We start from the raw sequence: 19756 nt of genomic DNA, 5'->3' as shown, positions 1-19756 counted from the left end.
AAGATTAAGCACCCACATTTCATTGCATGGAACGACATGAACCTTGTCGAAATAATCCTTTAACTCATCGCAGAGTTCACTTTCCCTAATGGTGGTCCACACCCAGAGTTGCTGACCCTTCGAGAAGAATTCGTCTCTTTCGGTACTTTACGACAGTTTATGCATCAATCAAACGTCCAGGATCGGGGGAATTCTTCTGGACTGTTAGTTTGGAATGGAAGGAGCACTATTGCTGTCACACGCGATTGATCGTCTTCACAGCCTTTACCGTTCTCAGGTATCTCATCACCGCTAAGCACACCACCACTGTGCTGTGCTTGAATTCTTCTACGGATCCAAGCGTCCGCTCACGAAGAACTTCACCAACTCCGCACTCTGCCGCATGCAACACCACTGCTGCTTGCCATCGGGATCAACAATGTCTGGTCGGGCTCCGGGGTGGGGGGAGCACTTGCTATCTCTCACTGTAGCACGTTTATTTGCACCAGTTAATATTACCAAACTTAGTTTGAATTGAACTTCTATAGTCTTCCAGCTCTTCTGTTAGAGGATTACAAGCCTCCGTTTAGATTTGGATGGCCTACAGCATCACCAAGGCGGAATTGAGTGCCACATTCTCAACTCGAGTCACAAACTTAATTGAATTGAAAAGATGTTGTTGTTTACAATCGCCTGATTCAGTGATGACAAGAGGTAAGTAAATGGCAACATCAGCTTTTTTTCCCATAGGATTGCATAGTTGAATCCCCAAATTAACTTTTGACGAAAGGCAACACGACAAGATGATGCAATAGGCGTCACTTTGACAGCTTCTCCAGTAAGAAAGGAGAGTTTTTTGTTGGTTAAGGGATAAGAGCTGGTCAGCTTGTATTTATTTAGCTTAGCAGTTGTTTCTTCTGACAAAAAACCATCTACTCCTAGTTTGGCTTGTTAAAACATCCACAAAGTGTTGTCTACACCCGAACTCAACCGTTCAGTGATCGAGATATGGTGTCTGGTGTATGGCAAAGATTCACAGGACAAGAAAGCAATTGCGTATTCGACACCTTCTAAATTCACAGTTCAAATGAGCGGTTTTCTGTGGCAGAAATTTTGCATCATCCTTTGAGTGTGTACGGGGGATCATAAACGGTGATGGTAGTAGAAGTTTCAGCTTGCAACGTTTAGGTAATTGAATTTGAGTGTTGAAGTTGCAGTCGTAGATGCATTGCATTGCGCTCGAGATGACGCGGCAATGCCTCTCCTCCACCGGTGATCCACGTCCGTCCCAGTCTATGGGATGTTAGGGGCAAAAAAATGGTACAAACAATCACGTTTAACCTCGAGCTTACGTGGAACCGTTGAAAGGCGGTGCTAGTACCGTCTCGTTGCTGGCACTTACTTGGCGTTGCGATCCAAAAAGATCAATGCACATTTTCAAGTAGTCAAGCTAAAATTATGGGCTCTTGAAATCTAAGAGGACAAAAGTTGCCAGATTTATTGTCGAGAGGGTCTTGCATGCCCTTGGCGATATATCTGAATGCTTCGAGAGATCTGATTGGGTCCCATTGAAAAATGCCATCAATTCAAAGTTTCGAAAAGCCAAGGCAACATTCCTATAGCAGTTGGAATATAGACCGCTTGGGGGTAATGCACACTAAATTCCTCATCACTCTACACTTTAGCTTCCCCTAATTTCATCCTTTTGGTTTGGGAGAACGAGTATGGATTTAAGAAGGCTTTATATAAAAGTTAATTGGAGGGAAATTGAGCTTTTAGTGATAAAGAAAACAAGATAGTCACAACCCTTACTCAAGCTGACAGCTTTTAAATGGCACTACTGAGAGGAATTGATCTGAAATCTTTTTGAATATCAGCGTTATAGTCTGCCCAGCTCAGCAGCGCCTACACTGTATGCGAAGAATGCGATTTTAACCTTCCAAATAAACTGAACGCAGCCCCACAGTCACTCCTGACGCCACAATAAGCCATATCAAAAGGGCTGAGAGAATGTAGGTGTGGCAAGAACTTTAAGGTTTAAATACTTAAGTGTTTAAGTGAACAGATAAATCAACCTAGATTTCAGTCCTCCCATTGTCGCTCTTCCGTTTCGACCAACACAACGTGGACGATGCTTTAAGAATCACCCACGGGTTAGAATCAGCCCGCAGTCATTTAAATTTTATGGTGGCGGGAGGGAAGCCATCTAATTCCAACATCAATGGTGCTCTTTGTCGAATTTGTTGTATTCAGAATCTCTTCCGATCTGTGACATGCCTTAGGAGGGCGGGATTCGCTGACCTTGTAGTGTTAGAGGCTGGATGATGCTATACAACCAGTCCAGCTCATTTCCCAATCACAAGTTGAAAGAATATTTGCTAAGAAGTGGAATTGAAAGTAGCCTCACAGAACTCTGTGTCCTTTCTTTCTTGCTGCTTTGATCCATGCAATCAGGAAAGACGTAGGGGAGATAGCAGTTGTTTTCCGTAGGCAGTTCAAATCCCCACTTCTAGTATCGTCAATCATCTTCGGACAAAACAGGAGAGTAAGGCGATTAGCAAAAGTGGACGAGGCTTCAATAACCCTTCTGATAGGTGTCCTCTCTACGTGAAGGTAACGCAATCAGGATGGTTGTTCTTTTGGAGTAGATTTGTTTATCGGTGCTTCAAAATGTAGCAATCGAGTCATTCCTGATGTCAGTAACGGACAAAATGAATGGAAAGGGATGAGCATGGCAGAGGAGGAAACAAGTATCCAAGTTTTACACATCCACGTGGAAGAGCTGAGGTGGGAAGAAGAAGATGAGTGTGGAGCAAGCAATCGTTCATTCCCTCTATTCATCTGCCTGTCCATTCATTCACTCATCTGTCCATCTGTAGGCACCCATAATTTGTTACTCCTTACCGCTGTAGAAATATCAGATCGTTCCTTGGAAATCGTGGGCATATTTTAATCTTCCGATCGAGAAAATACCAAACTTTTTTTTCTATTTTGCACCAACTGATCCGACTAGTGCTTGTCATAAAGCGATAACACATGCTTGTCACCCATGTGTGACGGGAGGACTTGAGCTAAAGAAACGGCAGAGGTACATATACTCGACGTCGCTAAAAATATGTTACGGATATTCCTTTAATAAAGCAACTTCTTTAGGGTCATTAAAAGCAATTTTTAATACGTATTCTTGATTACTAATTGAAACTACTCAAAAAAAGTAGCGGAGCAAATTGACACTCATAAGGGTATAAACAAGAAGCCTGAGGTGGTATCGAGTTTTCCGTTTTGGTTCAAACCACTGCGGTCTGCGCGGTCATTGAAAAGGCACATAATCACTGTTTTTATTTTGTGGAGAAATCCTTAAAATTGCAAATAAATTCCCGGTATATGGTAAATTGCTTACAGCTGTTGAACTTTTAATGTGATAAATTAATTGAAAAGGCAAGTGAAAAAGAAGAGTTAGTGGACTTCTAACCAGGAGGTATGAAGGTCATTTCACCATTGCCTTGTCAAGTTAAAAGTCCTTTTCAAAGAGCATTTGACAATACCCTGTAAACTCTAAAACAAGTTGCGTCAAACTAACAGCAGAAAGAACTAGCCCTTTGACTATATTATTCTCAGACTTTTCCGACGCCGGCACATAGTCAATTTCTGCCCCCCCAGAAACCATTAGGCCTTGGAGGGTACGTACGTGACAATCCACTGTCCGTAAATGTTAAAATTGGCTGATGACAGCAGAGAGACGGCTTACGTTGGAAAAGAATAGACTATACATGATGGACATGTTCCAAGGACCGAGAATACGACCAGCGACACTCGGCATAAGGACTAGGTGGCAAGCAAATTGGAAGAGGAGCACAAACACTCAGGTAGGTTAGATGACCCTAAAATTGTTCGGAGGGATAATGAACGGAAATGTTCCACACTTGGCTAAAAAAGTAAAATGATGTTAGAATAAGATGCTCACCTTGAATAGAAGCCGGTTATAAAGCATGTCCGAGCGATGCAACCAATGCGGTTGAAGGTTGACGAGGTGATTACAATGGAAACTAGGGCTTAATAATCGGAAACCACTACTTCTTTTTCATTAGCCTAAGAATAGCAGGGCAGCATAACTGGCATACCTTGAATGTAGATGACTGCAGCGTTACCATGACAACAGTAATCAAATTTATACGCCAAATTCAGTCGTAAACCCCGACATCATTGCGACCGGCCGGTTAAACTCACAAGGGCAAGCTTACGAAAATAATACATAGATTTCGCATGAATGCCTGCACTGCTTCGAATGTTCCGAGAATAGATTCGTCATTTTTATAATCAACGCCTGCTCTTAATTAAAAAGACATAATATAAGGTCGAGTTCATGGGGAAATCGCCTCATATTTGCGCATACACTGTTTCCGCCTGTCTTTTATAGACAGATCTAAGCAAACTGCCCTCACCTTTAAAAGAATGAACCCACACTCAAGTAATTGAATCGGTTTGACGTAGATCACATCACACAAGGTTTTCAGGTCTATCTTTGTGGGAAAGTAGCAGCCCAATTAGTTGCATGCCTGAATTAATGCCGCCAAAGATCAAGAAAGAATTGGAAACGCGTTTAACAACGCTGGCGCTGAAGCAGAAAGTAGGAACAATAAAATCTAATCATATGACAGAAACTCGCTAGTTTACCTTTAACCGGTTATTCGGATTCACGTAGGCTGTTTGGATTGGAGTAAAAACAAGGGTCCCAAGTCCATAACCCAACAAAAGTTAACAACCAAATTAATGAATCTATTCTTGGGCATATTTGCTGATGGAGCAATGAAGAGCAGCTTAGGAGAAGTTTAAGCTTATCGAGTAAATGTATTGTCAGCCCACATGCCAGCCGGTATGCATTGCTAAAATTGTCGGTACACGGAATCCAAATACTCACTGCGAAATGTCCGCAATAGACATTATGATAGGTTAGAAAGCCAGAGATGAGGAATTACATTTAACTTTCCACTAGTTTTGTGCCTGTATAAGCAGTCAAATGAGGACTCATTTCGCCTATAAAGCAAGTGGCTTTTTGAGGATTGGTACCAGGCTTCTCACGATAGCACAATAAATTCCAAGAAAAGTGGAATAAAATGCATTCATTACATAAAACGCGCCTAAAATGAGCGGTTCCCCCAGTTTTGGCGATAACAATGACAATGTAAAGTCGCGTTATTTGTATCAGAGCGCTTCATAAATTATTTAAACAAGTCATTTTGTTCCATTATCTGTGGTAAGTTAAACATATATTTAAGCAGGTAATGACTGCTAAAATATGGTGAGAAAAAGGCTCTGCTTACATTAGTTGCGTTTTTTAAAACACTTCATTGGAAGGTACACAAGCTTGTTAAAAGCCATTTGAACCTTGCACTAAGCCTACTATGCATTTCAGCGCAAGTATCCACGCCTTACTCAAACCACAATACCGTTTCTATAGCCAGGCGAATAAAAGTAAGGGCAATGAGTCCGCCGCTACACCACGAACAGTCTCCCGGAGTAGTTTCTGACGGCTCATTCAATTCCATGCAATCAACCCTATCACTGGGCTCCCAACCTCCAGGGTGTCGGCACTGTTTAAGCCCCGCCAACGACATGAATTGCAGCGAGAATCCCCTCCCCCACTTCAAGGGTGCTCAAATTCTGCATTTCACCATGCTACCACGCCACCCGCCGCATATCACGCCAAGCGGCAATCCAGATGACTCCCTCTCTTTGATGGTAGAAGCAGAAGCCAGAGGCATAAACAGCCAATCCCCAAGCTACACAGACTACCACCATGTAACACGACGGAGCTTAAACACTCCGCCAACCAAGAGTACGCCAAGGCCGAGATTGACAAGAGCACACCAGGACAACCTAATCCACACCCGGATACTCAAATCCTCGCAGAACAGTGATTAAACTGGGAAAATATATTGAAGTTGATTACAAACCCGCATCTGTGAAATTGCCCGATTGAAGTCTGCGATGCAAATGAATAGTAGTCCAATCACTCGCTTTTAGCGATTCCGATGATGCCACAGGCAACACGGGCCCCGGCGTTGCCCGTGACCAAGCTTAACTCGTGCCCGCCCAAACCCAAGTCATCCGGATCCACGTGAACCTAGGCAAAGAAAAGAAAAGGGCAAAAGTTTACCATCATCAACTGAGCCAACATTAAATGTGGGGAACTTTGAACCTCCTAGCCTTTGTAGCGGATCCAGGAAATCCGCGCTGCCAAGTTCCTTTTCTGTAAACTAGCGAAGTTGCTGATCTCACCCTCACCGTATTTCTTTATGTGGCCTTCCCAATAAACATGTAACATATTCGCCAATTTCGGTACTTTCCTATTTTATTCATAGTGTTGTCAACATTACTCTTTCTATGATACTAAATCCGAGCAGGTATAATAAAAGGATAGTCTTAACCAAATGCCTTCACCTAGAGACTAGTTAACAAATGAGGCCTGAACAGGTACGGTTCTATTTATTATGCCCGAGTGATAGCTAGAGCCTAAGGTAAACAAACACAGTGCGGCCTTAAAACACCACCATTGTGAGGAAGAAAAGCAGGGCCTACATAGTATTTTTAACAATTAAGGTCACAAACGATCAGCAAATAACTTTTATCCTCGGAACTGGGATGTGGGTGAAGACGAGCAGATCTCTCTGAATTCACCACAATAGAGCTGTGACCTTGGAACTTACTACATTCCCAAATGAGAGCATTATGTAATGCGGCACACAACAACCAGTTGAGTTTGCACACACAAAGCAACCGTTTGAATCGCCCATCAAATACTGCCGGTGATATTTTACAACACTGATTAGTACGTTCCCAACTTTAAAAAATGCAAGTTGTGACGTGTTATCAAATGTGGGTGCATCTGTCCTCGACAGACCGATCGGCAAACGTGCAGTGGTAAAATTGTAAACATCTGCAAGTCATTTCAACGGATGAAAGACTTTAAGAGATGCCACTTTACAATGAAAAGGCAGCGATTCTACTAAAGCATAAATTGAAAATACGTTTACGTTCCTGAGGGATAGGACGTATCTACAGAGGCAACAGTGTTCCCAAAAAAAGTACCAAAGTTGCGAAAAAACACTAGCCATAGTGAGTGAACCCATTATTCTTTCCGATAAGAAATGGGTCTGTATCTACCGTATTAAATGAAGGGAGGTAAGCCATCACGTCACCCCACATCTATACATGAACCTTGTCTATTTGCCCGGGAGAGCAGTCTTAAATTAGAACTACTAATTAGTTTTATGTATGCCTTAAGAACCCATGTTTGTTTGGCTCAGAAAAAGGCCACGAAATTGATACAACTTAGCACATAGCATCAATTTCTAGCCATAAGTCCACTAGTAATATTAGGCTTTATTTAATGCTAACGGCAGCCCGCTCAACGCATGGAAAAGAGAAAGAATCAAACCACGGACCTCAATTAAATACTATGATACATGATCCATCACATTCATCATATCTTGAAAAAGCAATAGGAAAATAAGAAAACCGACAACCTAACCAATTTTTTAAAGTTTTTTCATTAAGTGCAACTTTACTTTGTTGTGTTATAAACTTGTAGCAGATGAGAAAGTAATGGCGTAGAGGCCATTCTGCTACCTCTTACATAGCCTCACCAGTCAAACCTATTCCCTACTTACAACATTCCATTTTTCCTCAAAATAAGCAGCTCTCCTTAAAAAAGATGCTAATGTAGACACCGAACAAGTAATAGCACATACCACAAGGGATCGTCCAATAACTGAGTGCTCGCCACTGAGAGAAATCACTTTATCCGTGAGATCAAGCGTCGCCTTACCGTCGGCACCAGCTACAACGTTCCCAAGGTCCCCAACATGTCGCTCAGCAGCATCAGGAGCACCATGGTTTTTGCCGTGGGGATTAAAGTGGGCACCGGCTGAGGTGCAGCCATTTGTTGTGTCACCGAATTCATGAACGTGAAAGCCGTGCTTCCCAGGCTTAAGTCCCTCGAATTCAGCATGGATTTTAACGCTGTCTCCCTGAAGATAGGGTCGAAAGAAGCGGTGAATAAACGGGTTACAAACCACATTCAGATTGACTCAGCTAACGGAAAAGACTAACCAAATGGGAGTGAAAGATTCAGAAATCACAAATAATGCGAATGAAGACAAGGTGATGTTGAATCGTCCGAAAGAAAAAGTAAAGAAATTGAACCAGTAATGGAACTACGATCGGCCTAATGTCCGCCGCATATTTTAGCGGTGGGAACACTAAGGCCACTGCTTTTGCAAAGGTTAAAATTGGCCGATTTACTTACGACTTGGGTGAAATAAACAACTCCCTTAACGCCTTCTTCGCCTCGCATAACACAGACAGCCTTCATAGCGAAGCTCGAGAAAAGAACGCGAATGCGCCGTGAACCTTGTTGATTTTGCTAGCTGCAACAAACAAAATATGGTTGAAATTTATATAGGAAAAAGGCGTAAAAATCCGAGTATGCTGCTTATTTGGGTAATTCTAAAAGGCGCTACTATCCTAGATGCGAGGGTGGTTGATACCATTTTATGCGTAGACATGATTCTTTTTACGCGGATCACAAAGATGAGCTCGAATTACCTCCAAACCATTAGTTGTCCTGCAATTTATTAAAAACGTCAGTGTTTGTGACTGAAATCAAGCTAAGATAAATTCATCTTCCACCGAATAGCTAATCAATGCAAATCCAAACCTGAAGGCCGGCACCTCATTTACGCCCAATGCTCTTTTGTGCTCAAGAAGCCTTCGACGCATTTAAGTTCTAAGAATAGGAGAAACTTACCTTAATATGGGAATTCTGGTCCATTACTGACACCTGATTTCAACAGAGCATAGCGGTTAGCACCAGAATGCCACAGTTTTTTCTTTGACACAATCCACTAACATTTTGCGAACAATGCGTAGATGAATCATACAAATCTAAAACCGGGTGGATGATTTATGCAGATCACCAATCACTGTTTGTAAGTCTCAGAGTCTTTTTCCGTAACAGATGCCAGCCATACAAATAATTAGGGAAAGATGGAAATGTTATGCTTTTCACAGTCAATGTATTAATCAAGTTTTTCGCTGCACGCAAACATCAGCACAACTTGAGTACTGTGAGATAACCTGGTTTTAATTTTATGTCCAAGGTTACGCAAACTTATTTTTAGTTCTTATTTCTACAAATATTTAAAGATGGTTAGGTGGGCTTATTAGTTTAGAATGGGTTATTCTGAGCTGGTCTGATGAACCAATGGGTTTGCCTCTAAAACAACCTTGAAGTTCGCTTGCGGTAATATTTCGTCATCGGCATGTTTCGCACTTTGCCATGACCATTTTTCGGGCCTATTTCAGAAGTCTTTGTTGCAGTCGGCTTGCGATGGCACCATCTTCACAACTGCACATTACTGTTGTAGGAACAGGAGCTCCTGGAACTCCAAAGAGTATTCTGATATGCACAGATTCTACGCGATATCTTATTAATTGTGGCGAAGGCACACAACGAATTTTAACCGAACACAAGTAACTAAAACAACTTGTCTTACTTGTTATAGATCGAAGGCCTCCAAAATACAACATGTTTTCTTCACAAGAATGTCGTGGAGACATCTGTCTGGTCTTCTCGGCATAGCGTTGACCGTGAAAATGGCTGGGGTAAAGAAGATGTTTGTACACGGCCCTCCCAGTGTTGTATGTTTACGTCGCTGTGTTTACTCTGTGGTATTTTTTGACGGATTCTAATTTATATTATTTTGTCCTTAACTTCTAAGGTCGAATTGATGAAGCTGACACGTCACTTTGCAGATGCTTCGACAACAGAAGTTGGTGAATCAAGAATTACTGCAATTTGGTCCATATTTTCTAGCCTATAAAACAATCTCACCCTTATATCTTCTCTTTAGTACAAAGTAGTATTTTACAGAAGCCAATGTTGGACAGCGATTTCGTAGTAGCTGCATTTGAATTGACTGGCGAGGAATCCATTGAACCCCGTGGGTTGCTGCTTTGTCAAAATTTTGTTTTTCCTCTACTTGAGCAGAATGTTTAAGTCTCGTTCTTCCAAGTGTAGGTGCCAAAGCTGTTCGTGTGGAGTACCCTCCCAAAAGTCAACCAGTATACGCTTACCTATTTCGAGTAACTCATTCTTATGCATTGTAAACACTCATTGCTCTAGGGTCTGAAGTTAAATCGAAAATTGGATCCGGCCAAGTGTGTTGCCTGTGGGGTACCGAGGTGGGCTCTACCTTCTTTCTTCTACTGGCATCCCAATGCAGTAGTTTTTTATCTGTGGCTCCAACCATGTTTATGAAATTATTGCCAAAACTGTAACGTTTCAGTTGTCTGCAAGATGTTCTATGTTATTTTTGTATCCAGTTAGCTTTTATTCAGTCCAGCATAATGAATCACACATTTAACTAAGTTTGTTTATTGAGTTTAGTATGGTGTGATCCACATTCAGTTTTGATACTTATCTTTTGTGCATATACGACAATTCGAAGCCCTACTTTGGAAGAAAAGATCTATTGTTTGATTTATATGTTACTCCCCCCACGATAAAGCTTGAATCCAAATAAGCGTATGAAGCTTCATACAAAGTTGACAAATACATGAAATTTCGTTCATGGAAACCCCCCTGTTGGCCTAAGTATTTAGGATTTATTCGATATCGGTTAGGTGATTCCTTGATTGACCCCCACAAAAATGTTGCAATCTCGTTTTTACTATAAAAGCGTTTTTCTGTTTTACAGCAATGTTATGCATTCCGCCAAAATACGTCAGCTTGTTGAAGGACATCCGCTTGTTCTGGACGACGGTCGCGTTGTAAGTCTACTCCCCTGTCCTCGTAACTTTAATTACATGCGGGCCCAAACACCCTATGCGTATCGCCTTAGCGTGTTTTGTAAAAATTGCAGATTTCACCTGAGGAAGTCACTAGTCAACCCACTACGCCCCGGAATATACTGGGTAAGTTGAATGAATGATAAAGGTAATTATAGCATCGCTTTAAAAACCTGTCCTTCCAGTCCTGCTAACGTTCACCAAATGTGGAGAAGTTAACTAATATTACAAACACCTCAGAATTTTTACTTTGTCACAAATGAGGCTGTTGAACATCGCACAATGCCAAACGATTTAAAATGTGTCGGCAGTGTCTAGCCTGAGTTTTCACCTTGGGCTGATTCAGCAACTACGCAAACAGGTACAAATCTAGAACTGTCGGTCATTTGGTGTTATCTTTTCCGGTGACCTAAAATATTTGGTATTGCTTCGTTCATCTTTCTGTGACTGTAATTTTGAACCGATTCGGCTTGCCTGGAAAAAGGATATGCAACTGACTTCTTTAAAGGCATTTAATAATCACTAAAACGACCAAAATGTACTTGTTAATTAGTTATTAGTTTGTAAATTTAGCATAGCCATATGAGTGGATTAGTACTACCTAACACAGTATCATTCATTACGTTGCCATAGAGGAACTCCTTATCCGAGTTCTTTTACGGGATCTAACAGGCACGTTACATCCTTAAATCGTATGTCATACTGTTGATTAAATCAGTGCCTTCAAATGTCTCTGACACAACTATTCTTTCGAATTCACAGCACTCGAGTGCCCCCATGAATCCTACATTCCACGCTTTCTCCAAGCTGATCAACTGTTCAACGCCATTGCGGCCTCCCAAGAGGGCGATGAGAGCGTCCGAGGCACCGTTCCAGGCATCACTCTGGCTATCCACTTTGTTCCCCCAGGGCTCTTCGAATCTCCCGCCTACCAGGCTTTCGTTTCTCGGTATGTAGATTCTCGAGTCTCCACTTCACTTTAAAGTAGGCACTATTTTCGAGCGAAGATCCCATTCTCTAAAAGTGGACCTGAAAATGTTTATTATTTCTACTATTTACTGCGTTGGTTATTTTTGGTAGCTCCTTAAATTCTGATGGGTAATTGAGAAGAACTGCTAGTGGTTCACTTAGATCGACACTGGTTCATCGTTTATTGGACGTTTAGTAATCTCAAATGGTGGCGATAATTTCTCAAACATTCAACTTGCAGAGAAGCATCATTCTTATCCATTATGAACTACCAGAGCTAAGAAAAAATGCCGTTTAATCTAAAGAATTTGACCTGGAAAGAAGTCTTATCTCCATTTAGCTTGAACCAGTTCGGTCAACGCGAGGAGTTGAGTAAATCAGTGGCGAACGAGACCAAAGGTGATGGCACTCCACACACTGGGGAAACTGACGATGGCGACGGTCTCCATCACCTCGTTCTGGATGGTTCTGAAATCCGACGCTCCTGTCCTCCCGTGACGGGCATCTTTGGTCAATCCATCACCCTCCACACCCACTTCGATCCTCATCTCTACCCCAAGCTGATGGCCCTTCATTCTCTAGAGGTATGCCAGTTTTAGAGACGAATCACTCCTGCCGTGTTATTGCATTAATTTCTTTATTTTACCTGTATTTAGCCGAAACTGGACCTCTCCCACGTGAAGCCCTTCTCGCAGGTAGTATATGCCGAACCGATGATGCGATACGGCCTGCGTCCACACACTGGATTTGACACGTATGTTGAATTATTTCATCCGGGACAAAGCAACCCACGTGCATGCGTTGTGATGAGGTCACTCAAATCCTAGGAAACTCGGTAGTTCCTTATTGGGATGTTCAGAAGCAGTTTCAGTTCTCCGACAGGAAGATCTATGGACGTATTTTTGCTTTTTCCTGGGACGTGCTAAGAACAGTTTCTTTTTGAATTCTCCTCTAGTGTTTTGTTTACTTGGGTAGAAATAATGGACATGAACTTGGTCATTGATGGGAAAATTCCAACAGTCATACGAGGTGATCGCGTAAATTGGCCTCCGTAATACTGTGAATGAATGCTTATTGTGTTTTAAGAAAGGTGAATACTAGATACAAGCCCAAAATATTGGGTTTATAGAAGCTCGTTGTTTTTAAAATTCCAGTAACTGATCACTCACCGTCGTAAGTAGTCGGATTTCTTGGTAAATTCGGCCCGTTATTCCTTCCATCAAGCCAGCGCTCCTATAAACTAGGGTTTAATTTATTTCCTTAAATCGTTATCACAACATCCTGTTTGTTTTTTCTTTGTTTGGCAAATCTGCGTTATACAAGCGGAGGGTGATATATTCTCATCCAAAGAGAATTTCTTTTAATTTATTTCCTTTCAGTGCAAACTGTGTAATTCTGGATGAGAAGGAGTTACTTCAACAGGCCTTTGATCCGCTCTACGTCTCCGAGGCGGAAGCCGAGGAAGCCTTCAAGAAGATGCGCTCCGAACTCAATGCCGCCATTGCCAAGAGGGATAAGGGTTAGCTAGGTTATTGTAATGGTCACTAATACGTATTAACGAATAATGTCATTTAGTAGCATCGTCATTCGGAGTTGTTTGCAAAGCTAAACGTGCTCAATTTCTGTCAGAAACTTTGCTGCTTCCTCAAATCCAATGCCACCTTCTGTTCCAATGAAACCGATTTCGTTTCTGTAGTTTAATCAGCTTAAATCTTACATGTATTCTAGCTAACATTTCCTCTGCCATTGAGCTGCATCGCGGTGCACGGTGATAATTCCACCATTTTCTTTGCTAGACGGAGCCACTTCGCCACTGGAGAAGCTGGAATGGCCAGAATTCACCTTCCTGGGGACAGCTTCCTCCTCGCCCAGCAAGTATCGAAACATCAGCGCCATTCTCATGCGTCTCAGGTGCTTCTACCCTTCTACCTTTCTGTTCCCTGTTTACCTGCAAAATAGATATCTCATCTTCCTACGAAGTGTCAGCTTATTAAATGATGTCATTTTCGGTGCCTTTTTTGTCATTACCACTAGCCAGGTAGTTTATGACCGAATTTGCCGTGGAACAGTTCATCTTTGCATGTCTTGTCTCTGCCTTATTACCATCCTTTTGCTTCTTTTTCCGTTATAACAGCCCAGACGAGTGCATTCTTCTGGACTGCGGAGAGGGCACTTTGAATCAACTCTACGCTCTCCATGGAATCGAAGGGACACATCGTCTTTTGCGCGGTCTTCGGCTCATTCTTATCACCCATATGCATGCTGATCACCATGGGGTAAGTAGATACCTTTACTTCTTCAGTTTGAGACACGACTTTCTAATACTTGGATGTAGTACTGCTGTAGAATCTCGTTCAGCAATGCTTTTCGACAGTGTGATGTCAAAAAGCGACTGTGAAAGTAAAGTTAGTTGACAGTCCCATTTTATCAGTTGTAAGCATCGTCTTCGGATGGTTAGAATAGGTGCTTCCGTGAAAACACGCAACTTTTCAAAGTTAGATGATTGTGTTGAAGGGGCAAAATTTTGTGGACGAAGTTAAGACAAGTGGAATTCGAAGTAGATCAGAACTTTTAATCTTATGCGCATTATAAAAATGCAATGGTGGTGAAGTGCTCAGTCGCAGTAAGACACTCGATTGGCGTCGAAGTTTCAAAGGCGCCCGAGTGCGCGGCTGTCAGTTGGTTCGCTCCCACCCCACAACACAGCAGTCCTTCTGCCGGCGTGTCGAATTCTCTCCTGGTCAACGCATAAACACTTGAGAGGCACAAGACTGTTCGCACCGGAGGCAAATTTTTCCACGGGGGTGGTGAACTAAATCACCCACGAGGATGTAAAATTTCGAAGTCGGCGTTTCACCACAGACGGCGACGTAAAACGGATTGTCCTATGATGGTTCAGCTCAGCTAAAAAAGTCCTCCTGTGTCGAAACTTCAGTTTCAACTTCTTGTAACTCGCATATTTCTTCTTGTAATTTCAAAGGCACTGGTTCGGGTTGAATATCTTTTGCGAAAGTCCAAAAAATTCCAGAAATCCCCACGTTTGACAGGTGGTTTTTTAGGTCATCTGTAGTCACAAAGAGACATTGCATTTCTCTTTGCTGAGAAAGTCCATTTATCCCAATTTATGTTGGCTCGGTGAGCATATATCCGCAACGTTTTTCCTCGACAATCAAACTCCACCTTCTTACTCCATCTTACACAAGGGCGTGATGACAATAGCCCGGAAGGTTTACGATCTGACTCGAAATCCCGCAGGCCTGCCGGTACTGGCACCGCCACCCTTCTGGAAGTGGGTAAACAGCTACACTGACCTCTTCCAGTCCATCACCACCACCGGCAAGCACGTGCATCTCTTTCCCATCAACCGCGTCTACGAGGCACCGCCCGAGCAGCTATCCTGCCAGTCGCCCGTCATGGCACCCTCTACCGGATGTAGTTCGGACTTGCTTTCACCGCCTACCGTCAGTCCTATATGGCAGCTGCGGCCCTCAAATGATGCGGTGACCAGTGATTGGAGGCGACTGCTCGAGCAGCTAAAACTCAAGGTCCGCTTTACTTTTGAAATAGTCAGGATTTTCGCGTAATGGGTTTGGGGTCATTCTGGACCTGAGTTTATTGAAGCCCTTCCTTTTTGAATGATGTAGAAAGTGATTTTGGTTATCTTAGGGCTCGTCAAGGGATCTCATTTTGAAGTTATCATTTTGAAAAGGTCGTTAAATTTTTATAAGTACTTCCGAGGGACTCAAAACGCGCATAAAGGAAGCCATTCTGGGTTTCAATTTTCCTTTCAAAATAACGTGGTGGGTGCTCTTTGAATCGCAGTGCCTGCATCCCGCTACAAATCTTCCGCTGCCCAGAAACCCATTCGTCCTAATTACAAACACTATTTTTAATCGTCCTAAATCTTGTTCAGATTGAACCGGTTAGAGTGCCGCACACGGGCACGTCGTGGGCCTATGTACTGTCCCGAGTAAAGGGAGAGGAAGAAGACGCGAGACCCTGGAAGGTAGTTTTCTCGGGTGACACCCCACCCTGCTCTCAGCTGGCTGAGGCGGGGCGCGACTGCGACCTCCTCATTCACGAGGCCACCATGGGCGATGGCTACGAGGAACAGGCTGTCACCGCGCATCACAGGTACGTACGTGCTCCCTCAGGTTGTTTTATTAGACCATTGCATAGCGCATTATTTCTTTTCCTTCTTCCAAGAAAGTGGGAGATAGTTCCTAAGTTAGAGATTGTAAATTTAAATGGTAAACTCTTAAACGAGTGTTTTGAACTTCTGTGATCGGCTACTCTAGGGGACTTTTCCTCATGTCGTCTCAACTGTAGCACAACTGGCGAGGCGATCGCGATTGGTCGGCTGATGCGCGCCAAATTCATCCTCCTCACTCATTTCAGTCAGCGCTACTCACGTCTGCCCAGCTTTGACACTTTTCAGGAGGACATTGCACCCGCTTTCGACTTCATGCAAGTGAGCTTTTGTCCTCTCAAGGCTAACTGATACCGCGTTACCCGTATCTGCTGCAAAGTAGGCTGTATTTGTGTAATTTACCTGGGTAGACAGCCCATGCAGGAGGCTTTGAACAAGCTGTCCATAGTTGGAAGAAAAAATACTAGTTCAAGATTATGTCAGTGGAATTGCCTAGGTTCATGATTGGGTCCTGGTTGTATTGATACATAATGCTATGTAATTCCACTATCAAGATGGAAGCCGAGATAGCGTTGAGATTCTATCATAGCAGAAAGCTGAACAATTTTGAGGCAGCGTTCTTACAAGCTGAGTCGCCACCTGGTATGGAACGAAGATTTTATATTCATGATCTGGATCATATCAAGGCCTCGAACGGATAGTCAGTAGAAAAGACCTCAGAATGTCCTTACTGATCGACGTAGCGAGTAATCAAAGGACGGGCCGGTGAACGTATACTCGTCTAGCGGCTAGGCAATGGAGATTCGTCTGTAGCTATAATAACTGATTGACCATGGCCCTAAAGCGATCATCTGTTTCATATGAGCCAACCAGGAGAGAGTGAGCGAGGACACGACCCTCTAGGATGTCTAAAGATTGGCTATCAACTGGAGCTTCTGGAACATCCAACAGGAACTTTTTCTAGGGTTGCGGACATCCTCATCAAGTCTGTATAGAATCCCCTTGCTATATTCTCCCGTTCGATGAACCGCATTGAGTAATACGATTCTGACAAATTCTATTCTTCCACAACATTTTTTGCACGACATCCAAACGGTCAGCCCCTAGAGTTATTCCCTCCACCCGGGAAATGTTAAACTGTTCACTGCGTAGTTATGGGCCTAAAAGTTTTATGTTGCGCATAGGTGAGGCTGGGAGAACTGTGGAAGCTGCCTTACTTTCTGCCCTTCTACAAGTATGCCTTCGCGCGCCACTGGGAGCTGTTGCAGACCCGCGCCGACGCTAACCAGCAGCGGAGGGCGCGTGTCGAGGGCGCCCTTGAGGAGACCCGCCACACCGTCTCGCAGGCGCTCGGGAATATTGGCACTCTCCGCAGAAGTACCCGGTGAGGCTCAGGAATGTACTCATCTCCCTTCTCACCCCTGTAGTCATAATTTCTTTACCCTTTGGATTATTGACTGGTGAATAAATAATACCTCTTTAGAAATTGGGGTTGGATTAATGAATTTTCGAGATTTTGCAGCGTGTCACCAGAATATGCTTTATTTTTCAATCATCGTTTTCAAACCTCTGCAGTTTACCGAGTTATCGCCTGTTCCGTCTTTCGTACAATTTATTAAATGGAAGAGAAATTCATGGGGATGCTTACAGCCTCCGAATACTTCTCAGTCTCGACGTTCTGGAAGTTCTCGTTGGGTTTCCTCTTCTTTGCGGCCCATTCTTGGACGTGCTGGGAGTGGCTGCAATTCTCACTCGTTGATTTTCTCCTGGTTAGTCAGTAATGGGTGCGAATAGACCCTTTCACTTCAGGAAAATACGCGTGGGTTTTCTAAAGTTATGGTCCTGTCGAGGCTAGAACCACTACTCGAGCGTCAGATGAAATTAATACAGGCGAAAGCTCCGAATCTGTCCGTTTAGACAGCCGCATCATTAACTGATGGCACTCGATGGCTTGAAATCACTCCGATTCAGTCTGGACAGTCCCCGAACCCGTACTGTGTATTATTAGGGTTTGAAGATGGTCCATATCTCAACGACCAACAGCCTGGCACCAGAGCTGAGAATAATCCCTTCCACTTGCTAGTACTTTGCCAAGTCTCATCCCCACAAGTAGCATCGCTGGCTAGAAGGATGGGTATTGTCGGTTCTACCCACCCATCCAACTTCAACTAGGACAAGGTCAGATCAAATCCACGCGTGCAGCCTTCCTGCTTTCCAAGCCAATGCACCTGGCTGTCTGAAGTGCATTGCTGTCCTCGAAAATTATCTCGGAGTCCATCATCCCTCTGTAATCGCCACCTCTGTCTGTGGTGGCCAACTGATGCTCTCTGGATGGCTCCAATGCTGTGCCTCCTGTGGCACATCACTTCCTGCAACGTATTATATTGCTGTGATTAGTTTGACCAGCTGGGCCTGGACTGCGTACCGATTAGTACCAGCTGGGCTCCTGGAGACGTTACCCACTGAATACGGCTCCGCACCGCATCACCCCAGATGCAATGGGTAAGCAAACCGACTTGCCGACACATTCAAGCAGGTGCTGATGAAGCCACGAGGAAGGAGGTTGGCCGCCGTTATCTTACAGGGTTTCCTACTGGGTTAGCGCACAGCTTCGAACAATTCCGTCTGAAACCGCCAATCACCAACAGAGGCGCTAATGGAATGTAAACTTCGCTCGGTCTTGAAGAAACCGAAAAGCGTTCATTGGAAGCCTCAACAACATTTTAAGCAAAACTTTGAAGTCTACACTCACGACCAGCGTTCAGGCCACGGTCTTAATCGACGTCAGGACCTGCAACTACATCTCGTTGAGGCACCAGAGCCAACTGCACCTGGGAACACGGTGAGGCAGCAGCAGCCCAATATGGTGTCACTTTGGTGAATCAACTGCCGTACACTTTCTGAATGCTGCCTTCTGTGGATCCTGCTCTACAGACTGAATCTCGACTACCTCGTCCTCTCTCCCAGGGCAGTGGTTCGCTAGGCAAAGGCGAAGTTCCAAAATTTCACCTTTGGAAACCGTAGTACGGATTCGTTATTTTACGGGTAGAGGTGGTGGGGATGTTTGCAAGCTCGGAAACACGCACCCAGACGTCCACGTTCTCCTTTGGTATGCTACACATACTAACATATCTAGTTATCTTATAATGGAAGTGAGGTAAATCCTGCCTGTTGATGGATGGTGTGTTGTGAGTTTTGTCCTATCAAGAAGAACTTTTGGCGCATCTCTCGATACGCAGCGTACCCATCTGCCTATTGTGGAGACTGGAAGCGTCAATGCCTTTTTGCCACGTACTTTTTCCTCAAAGACGGCAAATTTTTATTTTTGTTACAAAGCCAGTCTGATGTTTGGAATGTGATTGTTTTTCCCTTCATGTAAAACAGTCGAACTTATTTGCCTAACCTCACTGTTTAGTCCAACAGGCAGGTTTCCATAAAGGCCAAACAACAGATCATACCTTATAGCATCTGTGGTGTCCTTGAGAGTGGCATCACGATTTACTTTACTATTAATCGTACTGGCGGTTTAGAAGTTGGATTCTTGAGCCGTATGATTGGAAGCATTTTGATCTAGCAGCTGGTTCTGGATCATCAAATATGAGTTGTTCGATTTCCGAGGTGGGGAAATGACTGGACACTCATAACATATGGAAGTTGGATGACAATTAAGGCGTCCGTATTATTTCAACATCCCTGCCAATGCGGATTAACTTTAGAAGTCAATTTATTTGCCAAGTTAAAAGTTGTGGAATGATGTAAGAGAGGTAGGGCGGAGGGGAACCACCACCACCACCACCACCACCACCA

The 19756-nt window shown here is 43.5% G+C and overlaps 2 protein-coding genes across 2 annotated transcripts; one reads left to right on the top strand and one right to left on the bottom strand. All coding sequences in view use genetic code 11, as the record gives it.

Moving 5' to 3' along the window:
- Positions 1-5989: 5989 nt before the first annotated feature.
- On the bottom strand, positions 5990-8812 carry EGR_01933 (Superoxide dismutase [Cu-Zn]; the record flags this gene model as incomplete). The annotated part of the gene is made up of 4 exons (XM_024491182.1): positions 5990-6103; positions 7731-8009; positions 8288-8404; positions 8789-8812. The coding sequence occupies 4 exons, from the start codon at positions 8810-8812 to the stop codon at positions 5990-5992; spliced, it is 534 nt and encodes a 177-aa protein (XP_024354325.1).
- A 773-nt stretch (positions 8813-9585) lies between these two features.
- On the top strand, positions 9586-18932 carry EGR_01932 (Ribonuclease Z; the record flags this gene model as incomplete). Its single annotated transcript, XM_024491181.1, has 19 exons — positions 9586-9681; positions 9762-9816; positions 9894-9983; positions 10061-10125; positions 10166-10224; positions 10740-10812; positions 10905-10956; positions 11593-11779; positions 12140-12383; positions 12456-12553; positions 13179-13318; positions 13596-13710; positions 13934-14075; positions 15003-15344; positions 15713-15933; positions 16129-16270; positions 17134-17333; positions 18152-18451; positions 18884-18932. 19 exons carry the CDS (start codon positions 9586-9588, stop codon positions 18930-18932), a joined length of 2670 nt encoding a protein of 889 aa, XP_024354324.1.
- Positions 18933-19756: the final 824 nt, after the last annotated feature.

This window comes from Echinococcus granulosus, assembly GCF_000524195.1.
Source record: "Echinococcus granulosus chromosome Unknown EG_S00008, whole genome shotgun sequence".
Classification (NCBI taxonomy): Eukaryota; Metazoa; Platyhelminthes; class Cestoda; order Cyclophyllidea; family Taeniidae; genus Echinococcus; species Echinococcus granulosus.
Note: the sequence above shows the minus strand (reverse complement) of the source record. Positions and strands in the feature narration are given on the sequence as shown.